This window comes from Vanessa atalanta, chromosome 1 (genome assembly GCF_905147765.1).
Source record: "Vanessa atalanta chromosome 1, ilVanAtal1.2, whole genome shotgun sequence".
Lineage (NCBI taxonomy): Eukaryota > Metazoa > Arthropoda > Insecta > Lepidoptera > Nymphalidae > Vanessa > Vanessa atalanta.
In genome coordinates this window covers 13695244-13708665 of record NC_061871.1, presented here as the reverse complement: position 1 = coordinate 13708665, position 13422 = coordinate 13695244, and the positions used below count along the sequence as shown (strand labels likewise).

The following is a 13422-nucleotide window of genomic DNA, read 5'->3' as shown; positions in this document are numbered from 1 at the left end:
AGCACTATTATATTCTTATTATAATAAGTAAGGAAGTAATGTATGCAGCATACACTTATATATTTTCTCACTTTTGATTACAAAAACTAATATAAAAACATTTTATTTTTATTAAAATGGACACAGGTTTGTAAGGATATATTATGAATTACTAGATAAAATAAAGTAATTTTTATATTTACTTAATGTAGGTGTATTGTTTCTTTAACAACTTCTCAATGTTTCATTCAAATGTCAGCTGTCTTCCGCGTTTTTTTTTTAATATATTTAAGCATTGTGTCAATATAAATCACGTGTTTTGTTAAGTGTTGTTTTTTTGCGTAAATAACCTCTAGGTATATAGCCGTGACGTCAGGAGTTACAACTCCTGCTACTTGAATAATAAAACTTCAATCAAGACTTCTTAATTTGCACGGTTATTAAGTAGCATACATAACAACACTCTTTGGTTTTTAATATATACCTCATTCCAATTGAAGAAGCAACGTTTATGTTTTCTGACTTAGAATAATATCGCGCTGAAAACGCACTAATATTATAAGTAAAATAGAAAAAAGAAATCCCAATTTCATGCTTGACAATCAACTTGCGCTAATACAGATTACTGTCATGATAATTATAACAAGATTTATCTTTTTTAACGCAGGCTTTCAAGTATATTGTTCCGCTGCAATACCATAATTAATTATTTACCGTTCCATTGAATTTCCGATTTTAACGCCATTGTCCATCACCCGATGACGGATCGATGCAATGTCTAGACTCTCTAGTCAATAAGAACAACACACAAAGATAAATTATTTACACCAATACGCGAACATTACGCGAACATTACGCGAACATTACTAAACATAAAGCGATACTTTAAATTTTAAGGAATAACTTTTTACTATTCCAATTAAAAGTGAATCCTGTATTATAAGTAAGGATGACTAAAGCTTCTTTTTTATTACACTGGCTCACTCAGCTTCCAAACCCAGTACACAACAATAATAACTAACCAAAGGTGTTTAGAGATACACAGGCACGCTTACACAAAGCCCTACCCCAAATTAACTTCTTCTAACTTATTAGAAGTAATTTAAAAATAAAATAACAATAACATAATAAAAAAAATACGTAAAAAAATTGACGTGTCATGTCATGTAATGTACTTTGTATTTTTTGTTAGTTGCAGAAAAAGTTAAATACGGACCGCAAGCAAAAACCCCAAGACCGAAGGTTAAAGAACTTAATATCGAAGTTACCGACATAACATCCTTAGTTATTACTTCGTTTGATTTTAAATTTAAAAATAATATGCATATCATAAGTCTGAGTCATTCCTTAATTACAAAATGTTTATTAATTTAGTTTTTAATACCGTTAAAAGATTCGATACGCATTATTTATAGGAACCTAAGTCTAAAACAGGGACGTACAGGTTTCAGACAAATTAAATTAGCTGTCGATACATTTTTATTTTTCTAGGTCGAATGATTCTGACCTCTGGCAGATTACAGTCAGCCAATCCTAATTCGTGGGTGTCAGAAAAATTAAATAAGGATTTTTTGTTACACGCCTCTATCAATCAAACACGTAGTCTGTCAAATTATTTTCGCATACAGCTTACATACTGCGCGATTCTAGATATATGGGTTGGGGGCCAATGAATACAAAGGTAGATTTAAATTGTTATTACACAAGTCTAACAGTTCAACGACCTATAGATCAAAAGAAAGAACCGATAATAGTCTTTGTTTATATTTTCATCAGTAAATATTATTAAGTGTAATTATATAATTCGAATGCAGTTAATTTGTAACCCTCCTAGATAATGGAACAATTGTTTACACTACATGTTTAATTATATACAAATACACGGGGATTACCGCTATAGCATCTAACACGAATTACTGTCATAAATATCGAACAAAAGATTTACAAAAAAAAAAAAAAACTTGTATTAGAAAGGAATATATTGTACATACTTTCATCATTATCCTACTTACCTATAATTGCCTATATAACGGAACAATAAGTAAATACTGCAGATGAAATCATAAGATCACAAATAACGGTATCCATTTAATGGAACCTCCTTTTACGATCCATGTTTCTGATACACCTACACTCGATTAATTTTACTCGCTGGTTAATTATAATGAAAAGATTTAGACTACCAGTAACAATATTCGGAATTACTTAAATATTTATTAGGTTTTATATTTTTATAATAAACGAATCCAAGAGATAATTTTCAATACATAGAAATATATCAGGCTTTAAGAAAGATTATCAAACAAATTTGTAATTATCAATTATTATACATATATTTTTAATTGCATTATTTTAATTTATAACACAGGAAAATGTTAATATACATATATATCTTAAGAAATATGAATCATATCTGAACAACTTATTTAAAGTGCAGTGGACTTTCCGTATACGGTCGATTAGCTAATGCAAATTTTGTATCTGTGTTCATTAAAAGTAAAATCTAAACATATATAGAAATCAGGAAATAAAACAAATATTAACGCTAGTTTATAAAATATTCAAATAAAACTGAACTTTAATAGCTAGTGAATTAGAGTTGTTTTAGCAGACATCTCTAATCTCTCTCATCATCATAATTCATTTACAGATAATATAAATAAGATAACATTTTAGCAGAAACAATACAATTAAGGCATCCCTAATAAGGATTTGTACCATGCACTCATAAATAGCTCCTGAGTCAGCGCTTAACGCTTACCAAATACTGCTTCGTTTTGCCTTTATGTATGCCTGCATAAGTTCTTCGTTTTCCTCCTTCAAAGGAACTGTCTCGGTTTAAAAAGACGGATGTCTTTGTTTACATTCGTTTGATATGTATAAGACTGGACGTGGACTGATTTTAAACAAGATGTTTCCCATAACTGAACTGAGGATTCACTAACTCGTATTTAACAGGCAATGTGTACAATATCAACAAGTTAAATACTTAAATGTCCATTTCCTTTGTTTCCGTTAACCAACATCATTAGCATTAGCAACTAAGAGATTTTATTTTACAAACTGTTGTCGTGTACTCTTAGCTTTATTTTATATTATCTGTAGAAACGGTTTGAACTTTGATCAGATTCGATATAAATGTATAATGATATTTGTCTAGTCGATAAAAACGTCTTACATTCGATGAACCTAACGTTTATTATTTAATAATTTAAGCCAATAATTTAACTGTCGAACTTTTTTCATCTATACAAACACGTGGACCGTTTTTGTATTATATTTCAAGAGGATATTATAATTGTGCATAATTATTTATGAGACAGATTAAATGTTGACTAAAATTAATGTTACTTACATCCACTAAATCTGTCAGCTTACACTTACTTTCCTTTCCCGTGATTAATAATCTGTTCTTTTTTCTATTTTTTATCTGTTATTATAATATCTATGTGTGTTGGCATAAGGGCGTTGTTAACGGAGGCGGGCGGGTTTATTTTGGTCGGCATAGGATGTTATTTGTTTGGTCGAAACTCAACTATTTTTAGACTACGAAACATCCGAATAAAACCACTAGTGCGCGCGATGCAGTTGGAGAAATTGTGCAGAGATTAACACATAAAAGTTAAAGTATATATTTGTTTCGACTTGATTTAGACAAAGACAGTTGGTTAAGTATAAATATTAAGTAACAATTTAGACGAAACGACGTTGCAGGAAAAAGTCGAAATTAAAAAAAACAAAATCGAATATTTTATATACTTATGATTTTGGACGCAGGGATCTCATTTTTTTGATAAATCATTTTACGTTTTAGTAGCCATATCAAAATGTATTTATTCAAATCAAATCAAAGATACTCTATTTTTAGAAAGTGTTAATTTGAAAAAATAAATTGAAATACTTATTAAAAAAGAATGATATCGCTACTTTAGATATAATTATTATGTGGAATAGGATAAATTAAAAAAATCAGCAGCAACGGACATTAAATAAAAAATCTTAGCTGCACATTTTGTATGTTATAAAATATAAAGTTTTTGTTATATTTTTAAATAAAAACTCAACGCGAAGAGAATCTTGTTCGCAATCAAGTTAAGCAGAACAATAACACTTTATTGTTACGAAATCATATGATAATTAAGTTTATCTTTATAATATGGCAACATCGTGAGTAAATATGTTTCAAAATGGCCTTACATTTCTTTAAAAGGAGAACACGCAGACTTATTTTAATTGCAATAATTAGAGTCTTATAAATAATTACCAATAATGATCTTCACATTTTCTTTATGATTTAGAAACGAAATACGAAATCATATTATTATAATATCATAATCACGATTTAAATCATAAGGTCAAATAGAAATTCGCAGACTAGGGAGACGTTTCGATGTGTAACACCAACACATTTAATGTGTAATGTATTGAAACGTCTTTAACGGGTACTTATTAGCAAGGGGATTTTCTATCGTGGATTTTCTATCTCCAAGTTGCAATTTGTCTTTGTCTTATTGTTTTTAATTAAAGGCAAATTTGAGGTAATCGGGTAGACCAACATGACCAACTTCGGACGCAGCAGCTTCTGATCGGTGACTAGCCAACTGCGCAGGTGAAATAATGGTTGCGAAGTATGTATGCGTTTTACAGTTTCGCTCTCTATTGCCCTACTCTGCTAGTCTGACATAACGGCGGATGTCATGCACAGGACTAATGTATTTATGTGCCTCCCAGGCACGATTCAGAAAATCCCTATCTCCGGGTTGTTATTTAGAAATGCATTACAGAAAAACCCAATAACTTTTATCTGAAATCACCGGGACACCATATTAACTAACCGTCCGGTGGACAAATCGCTCGATTGCCTTCCGTTAATAAAGTTCAAATATTTTAAATTGATCTGATTTATTGTTGATACCAACGTAACAAAAAGTCGCTCTATGATCACTCACCGATAACGTATTTGGCGTGAAATCGGCATAGTGCTCCCATAACACACATTAACACAGTGGGTGGTTGTCAATTGTAATAATTCAGGTTATTTCTTCATCAATTGTTAATTTTATTTGAAGCGTATTAACGACAACCCGTTACAAACGAACGTTCTGATTCAATTGTTTGAAAAAGCCACGCAAATATGAGTGGGCTCCTGTGTAAGGTTTCAAATGAAAACACATCAGTGGGTGTACTGAGTCAATTGTAAACGTGTGTTCTTACGAAAATATTCGCGTTCGTGGAGTACGTTTTTTGTACGGCGACAAACAAATCCACGACACGATTTTTCGTAGATGAAAGACGGTCGCGTAGTTATAACGCTGTCTCCCATATGCCAGTAGACTAGAAAAGGACGCACATATCCCTTGTTAATGAAAAATGACACTCGGTATTGTATGACGCCTCTTCGCGTATCGCGCGTCGCAGCGCGCGTGAGACTGCGCGTGGGCATACAAAGTTCGCGTTTGAGTTTATTATGGTCTTATATTTATAGACTCGATCGAAATTTACTCTTATATTTCAAAATGTAAAAGAATATTTCAGATGAGTTGAACGTCCCATTCATAAAATTCCATCAATGAACATCAAAATTACGTTCCGTTATCTGTTTATTAACTAATAAAAAATTTAAACTTAAAACTTTCAGCGAGGAGCTTATAAATATAGGAAATATCCATAGTTCTAGGAAATCATCGTTCATATAACTGGTTAGAGAGCGGTAAATTAATTTTTGTAAATTTATTTAGCATTAGCATGAACTGTAAATTAGCTAAAGGTAATTAAGAAAATAATTTGCTATCCTAAGTACCTTTATATTATGTCCCATAAATAACTGTTTGTCATCGTACCTTAGAGTATAATCAATAAGCCTAGTCTCATTTTAATATATTTATTATTTTCGCGTTGTCGTTTATGTCGGTGTTCATAACATGTGTCCAAAGAAAAATACTAAACAGTATTATTTTACTAAATGAACGAATGAAAAATGTAGTGAAACAAACATCTCTTCTAATAAGCAAATAAATACCATTAATAACTTTTTCGTTTTGTAATCGTACTACTGATGAATGCGTAATACACAGATGCACTATTTATTCGACTATTCCCACCTGTAATCCGATGGGACGGCCATTGAATACGACTAGTAAGAGAACAGGAACAGATCCAATAGCTTTACGGTTCAGCGCGATAAGCTAGCTAAACTAATGAGGCCATTAATTATGTATTAGAAGGGCAAGGTTGTTTCCGGAAACAGTGTGGACTTTAATATAAGTTTACCTCCCGTCGTTGCCGCTTTTGTTATTTACAGTGTAACCAAAATATCTACCAAATATCTGTCAGCGTTTTTTATTTTTATTACTATTGTATCTCTAAAGAATTTCGAGCCTGTTCTACGTTGTTTTCTGTTTTGTTTTACTCTGCTATTTCTGTTTATTATTTATTTTATATTCTTCTTACATACTCTATTTATTTGGCTTTTTTGTATTGACAGCTATAATTAATCTACGCCGCGGAGTAGCATCAATTTTATGGTTATTTTGATGTTGTGATCCTTGTTTTACCTTGATACGCGGCCTGATGAAATATCATACGTAATCCTGAACCCTTCTTAATTCCGAAATAGAGCACGAATATTTTAAGCTATTTAGGATAGATGGATTGTATGATTTTATAGATTGAATCGTAAAAGTAGTCGGAAGATGAATACGAAAAGTGTCAACATGCGTCTAGTGTCTAGACGAGTTAATTTTATTTCGCACAGCTCATTAAACTACGTCGGTGAAACGTCATCGTCGTCATATACGCGAAAAATAAACGACCTATTTTTATACTGCCAATAGATGTTGTAATCAAACACAAATTTCGAATTATATTATTTCGTACACATCACACTAAGAAAGCAATATATTATTATATGTACATATTTTAATAATTATTTACCTATTTACAATTTAAGGAATTGATTTAAAAACTTACCAAAATCCAAAACACGTAAAAATTCCGTAGTCCTAAAACGAAGAACGACTACCATGTTTAATAAATCACTTCAATCTTCATTTAATGCAAAGAATATTATAACATAAATCAAAATACCACGTAATAATCACAGAACTGCACGAGAATAATTGAAAATTATGTGAACCGTTCGGCCAGAAACACTGGTAGCAAATAACATTTACAGCTTAAAACACTTAATTGAGGAAAAAACTAATGTGATTAAGTAAACGACGAATAGTAAACAACAACACAAAAATAGATACCGGCCTAATAAAAATAAAGATATTAGCTTCTAGATTACTTTTATTATGTGCACTAATGGTCCGACGCCATTCGTTTTGCGTCGGAACAGAACAAAGGTTAACGGAGTAAAATCAATTAGTATTATACAAGGAGTTCTCCAAAAAGGTTGGACGTTCGTGACTGAGCTATATCGAGTATTAACTACATTCTAAAGTTTTTATTTAATCATAAAACAAATCTCCATGCATGTATATCAAATTATTATTAATGTAATTTTTTAAATACTAATTAAGTTTAACATTTATTTTTCTTTTAATCCTAGTGTATTTATTAAATTGTGTCCGTTTTAGAAAACACGTACAGATAATAAATACGTAAAGATAAAATAAAGTTGCGAAAAATAAACATCAATTTTAATATTTCCGAATTTATAAATAACAATCTGACCTGACCAATTTATATTTCCTCCTTTTGACGTCGTACATTTATTATTAGAATATATTATTTTCTTTCTTTAATTTGAGAACATTTAATTATTGTTAGTTTTGGCGTGGGCTGAGTATAATAATACATAGGTTTATTATTGGCAAACCACTTTAAAAATATTAAAAATAAATCGAATGTCATAACCACGTAATCATTACCTAACAGTGACACAGATTCTATTTGCTTTGACGATTTATTAAAATAGATGTATTATTTAAGTGTAGGTAAATTCTATGTTATAATCTAAAGATTAAAATATTGCACAACTTATGTACCAATGTCATTATTATACCTAGAATATGTGTGTTTATCATTTATTACTTGTATCAATATATTATACGAAGTATTTGTAAAGAAAAATACTTCAAAATAATTATGATTTTGTATCGATTAATTTACACAATAATAGTAACCACTGATTGTATTATCGGTTATTTTAAACAGAACCTTCTTTTTTAACCGTAACCAGCTCTACGTTTAAAAGCAGCAACAGCCAATTCATATACATAATTATTATTCAGGAAGTAGTCGTGGTTTTGGCTAAAGACCTGATAGCCTAACGCCGATTCCCTGAGAACGAGAGCGAGGACGAGGACCTGCAGCAGGAAACTTTCTAACGTGGAAATGGCACATGCCTTCGTTATTTAATTCCAAATTATTTTTGGAATAATAGTAACTCAAGTAGTAACAATGTTCTCTTTTCAAATTTTGAAATATATGTAAATTATAATATAGTTATAAAATCAGAAGTACCACGCGCTAGGTCACAATTAAAAAGGATGCACCGTTAACTCGGTCAAATGGACCTTACAAAAGGGGGGCATCGTGCACTGTACCTGATGTGAATGAAAATATCACGATTTCGCTCAGCTAATAATATGCTGATATATGGATTTGGGAGGAACAGATGTGGTGGATTCGCACCTGAGTGTTTGGATTATGGATTAGGTGAAGGCTAACAATATCCGGCGGATAACGAAGCAGGTTAAGGAGACATTTGAAACGACAGTCGGTAGGCCAAGGCGTTCATTTTATTTAGCATTCGGGTATTCCGGTTTTACGTAATTTATCCGTTAATTCTATGATCAGTTAACAATTTCGTTCGATACATACATTATAGAAATAAATGTTACGTTTTTGGAAAATCAAAAAAAGACGTAGTTCAGAAATATATCGTCATGTATTGTTTCATTCCCATTTTCCTTACTGAATTATCATCACGAAATAACCATATTGTAATGGACGCCGCTTTTGATATCACTTCCCTTTAATATTTACATATCGAGCATAAATAACATTCCTCTCACGTATAACATTGTCAAGTTCTCCTGGCATTGTTATAAAAAAACTAATGCTCCTCACATAACGTAATGCATACCTCGGCGTGACTGCTGTCGCTAGGCGAACATGATTTGCTTTGTAAATTATATTGCATATATAAAAAAATGATATGAATGCTCTTATGTTTTTTATAAACGTATAACTATAATCTTGTTAGTGTTTATTTATCTTGAGAAAACTACATAATAAAAACATATATATACCTAAGTCGATGCTACAATCAAATCATAGTCTAGAATGTGTGAAGAGCTGAGTACTCTGAGTTAAGTATATGAATGCTTGTATTGTTAGCGTACTATGAGTTTTAAGAGTGACTGTTAAATCGATTGATGATGCAGTCATTTAGTATCCGATCCTAAAGAATCCGTATAAAGTTTCCGTTTACGTGCGATCTAAGCTGGTCAGACATTAGTCACCAATGACTACACACATATTGGTTTAAGAACAAAATTGTATGAATACGAATATTGTCATTGTAATGAAAATTAAATCATCATTATTTTGATTGTTTTTAGCGAGTGATATTCTCGATGCCGAAAATCAGGCCGACCAGTTGGACTAAGATTGCGTATTATTAAAATCTGATCTATTACGTTTTCCGAGTTCTAATTTGTCGAATGAATGATTACTGATAAAACATAGGCTTCAAATTAAAAGCAGTAGGTACGTACCAATTTAATGAAGTAGATTTATTTTGGTACAAATTTATATTAGATAATTTGAAAATAAAATGTTAATTGATTTATCATAGTTCTGCATCGTCAATTTTTAATTTGGCAATACTTTCTTTATATTTAATTAAGCTTAATATTTCGTTCTACTGTGAAAGACTACTTTCCTTCAAATACTAGTCTCTAACTTATCGTTGCTCAACAAAAAATAAGGCTCGATGATTATTACAATTTAGGTCAATACCCTTGAAAAATAATTAAACCATTTCACGTATAAATGTCGTAACGCTGAAATTGGATTATGTTTAGATAAGAGTTCTTTTAAATTGCTAATCAATCAGTTCATCGATGATAATGCATTGATAGCACGATATCAGGATATCAAACTAAATTGACTTAGAATTAGACTATTTTGACGCAATAAAAATAAATGAACGCGGTTCTTCTTTTTGAACTGGCTTGATCTCTATTGATAGAAATTGTTCTATAATAATGTCTACATAAGCTGTCTTTACACCAAGATATAAATAATACTAAAGTACAAATTAAACAATATTATAATTTAGGGTTATTTGTCTGAATAAAGTAATAACACGTGAGTTCATATGGTATTGACTGTTAATTCCAAAATAGTCAACACCATGTTCAAAATAGTTTTTTTTTTAATATCGTATTTGTCAAAGAAATTGTAATTGTATTTTAAATATAGCTTCAATAAGGGCAATAGACTTAAGTTCTCATAGTGATAACCACATGGGAAAAACTGACGTCGCTGAGCCTTGACGGTGAACAACCTGAATTATCCAGAAGGCGTAGACTCTCAAGTCATATCAAAGCCCTAAACGCTCGCTTATATAGTACTTGTTATAAACAATTCACGCGATGATAATCTCGCACAATAAAAAAACGGAACCAGGACAGCTATATTTGGATATTTTATCTTTTCTTGTTTTAGAACAACCTTCGAAATTTGATAACAAATTGACAGGTGAAATTATTTATTTCTATTATTATAGCCATATCAATTTACAAAACTATTATTAGTAAACGAAATATATCGATTATTAAATTGAATTTGAAGTCGAATATTTAAAAAAAAAAAACTTTGCCGAAATATTCAAAGTATTACTGATACAGCCAAGTAGGATAATAATTACGCTTTTGGATAATGTTACTGTATTGAACTAAATATGAAGCGATTTACTTAAATACGTATAAAGTGATAAGAGTAAAATTTATTTGCAATTATCATTTTTTAAGCAGAGCAGATATGTTTCGTGGAATTGACTATTAAACATGCCATTTATATACTTCACCATTGACTTATCTACAGAGTTGTTGTATGACTGTATTGTAAAATATGTGAGCAATTACAAATGAGTGAATACCATTTGCTTAAAGAAGTAGAAATTTAAATATTTCTTATCGAAGTTTATGTCGTAGCTTTCTGTTGACGTCAGGGTACTCTGATTACGTCATATAACCTCCGGCACTTTTTCCGAATAAATAATAATGGTTGTTGGTTTTATAACGTTCTAGTGACACGAAATTATCTCGTGCTCGGCGATGAAGGAAAATCATTGAGAAGAAACCTGCCTTTATCGGATGAAACTTTGTCACATGTCTGACGAAAAATCCGCATTTGTGCAGCGTGATGGAAGAAGCTCAGAACCTTCTCGAAAGAGAAGTGATCTCAGCCAACAAGTAGGCCATTTACGCATACATAGTTTGAGAGTACGTTACTCTCAAACTTTGAATATTCAAGTAATAAAATTAATAAAAGTAAAACGGTACGCTTGTAATGATTGATTAAAAGGCAACCCGCCTCAGACCAACGGCGAGACATCTACCGGCTGTCACTCAAATTTTTTTTTCAGATGTCAATTAATAAAAAACAAAAACATCATTAATATGAATAACACGTATTCATAACATTTATATAAACGTTTAAAACGAGGACAGATCGCTTGTCTAATATAAATAGTCAACAAAAACATTTTGCTTTATATGTTAATACAAAATGAAATTCAAGTTAAAGCAATGTGACGTCTCCTTGTTTCTGATAAAACTCATTCTGCTGTGGCTACATGGTATATGTATTTCCTCCATTGTAGGAGACAATGAAGGCTCCCACGTGAAAGTGGACGGCTTATTTCTAAGAGCCCGTGAGACTCGACTGCTGTCTACAAATATTGTGATTCTTGATTTCTAATTAATATCGAAGAGCATTCTGATTATACGGAACTTTGTAGTTTCGCTACAAAGGGTAACAGCCCAATGAGATTATCAAGATGGTAAACGGGCTGATACATATAAACTTAAACGATAATGGCAAGATTAAGCACCATTAAGATGGTGTTTGTAGTTCATCTCAAGCTTACGATGAAAACGCCTATTAAGCAGATCAATCACTTCACTTATATTATTATAATTTACACCCATAATGGAGACGTCTATTAAATAAAAATATTTTTGACTTGTGCAGGCAAGCAGGGTCTTTCTATTATCCTTCTGCCAAGCAACACTATTTAGTATTGTTGTTTTCTGGTTTGAAGGGTGAGTGAGCGTAACTACAGGCACAAGGGACATATAGTTACATCTTAGTTCCTATGGTTGATCGAGCATTGGCGATGTAAATAATGGTTAGTATTTCTTATAGCTCTGATGTCTATGGGCGGCTCATGTTCCCGGCCGCCAACCTATATAGATAATAAAATATTAAAAAAAAAAAACAAATTTCAAATTAAAAAAAAGTAAGATTATCTTAATATTTTCAAAGTATTTCTTATTTAATTAGTGTTCTAAAATTGTAACTATAATAAATTTTGTATACTAGATTGCATCGTCACGCGTCACCGGAAACGATATTGTATGAACACATACCAGGCTGAAGCTAAAAGCTTGTAAAATACTTCATTCGACTAGGATTTTATTATGACTCGTTACAAAATCTTTGGCTTCGGAATGTTAACTCGGTGGGTACCTATTTGCTGAAGTTAATTTTAAAGTGTATAGAATTTTATTCTATGTTATCCTCTGAATATGTTAACATTAATGACGCCTACGACGAAGGTTGTACGCAAATACATTTTATCTTAATCTCTTGCTAAACAACATGAAATTCTTGGTAATGACTCTCCGAAGGTTCTTTTTATTATCAGTTCCGTGAATTATTGCCAAATAATTATTTGTAAATTACATTTTCATTTTAAGTATCGTCACATTAATTTATAATATAAATTCAAAACATATAAAAATCGTAAATATATAAATAACATTAAAAGCACGTAAAATAACAGTTAAGTCGCGAGTTTGGCGCTTAAATTCGTGTAAAGATTACAGATTAAACAGATCTCGACGAACGCAGATAACGAATACAAAGATATCGAGTACAATGCTTCATTGTGTGCAAACAATCGATTACTCTCACCGCTACCGTCCGTACAATAACGGTCTATTGATATTGACTGTCGGACGTGCATTGGAGTGAGCACTTCCTATTATATTTATTTGCATGAATAACATTGCCATTTGTTCGATTTGAGCTCCTTTTATGATACTTTAAATATCAAGTTTGTGAGAAATTGCAATTAAAATGGTATTATGTTATTATATTACAAATATATATAATTTTCTGAATGATGTTGATCGTAATTCAGTTGAATTTATCTTTTAAACAAAGTAAAGTAACAAAGATACCTATATAACAGTT

General features: G+C 31.2%; 1 protein-coding gene across 9 annotated transcripts in view; it reads right to left on the bottom strand.

Moving 5' to 3' along the window:
• LOC125064771 (rho GTPase-activating protein conundrum) overlaps positions 1–13422 on the bottom strand; it is an 82609-nt gene that overhangs the window by 14379 nt on the left and 54808 nt on the right. Inside the window, exon 1 of one of the 9 annotated variants that reach the window (XM_047672051.1) lies at positions 4929–5406. The exons of the other annotated variants lie outside the window; for them this stretch is intronic. Coding sequence (XP_047528007.1) covers positions 4929–4977 — 49 coding nt within the window. The 5' untranslated portion in view covers positions 4978–5406. Of the gene's footprint in view, positions 1–4928; positions 5407–13422 lie in introns of those variants that run through there. 9 annotated transcript variants of the gene reach the window in all.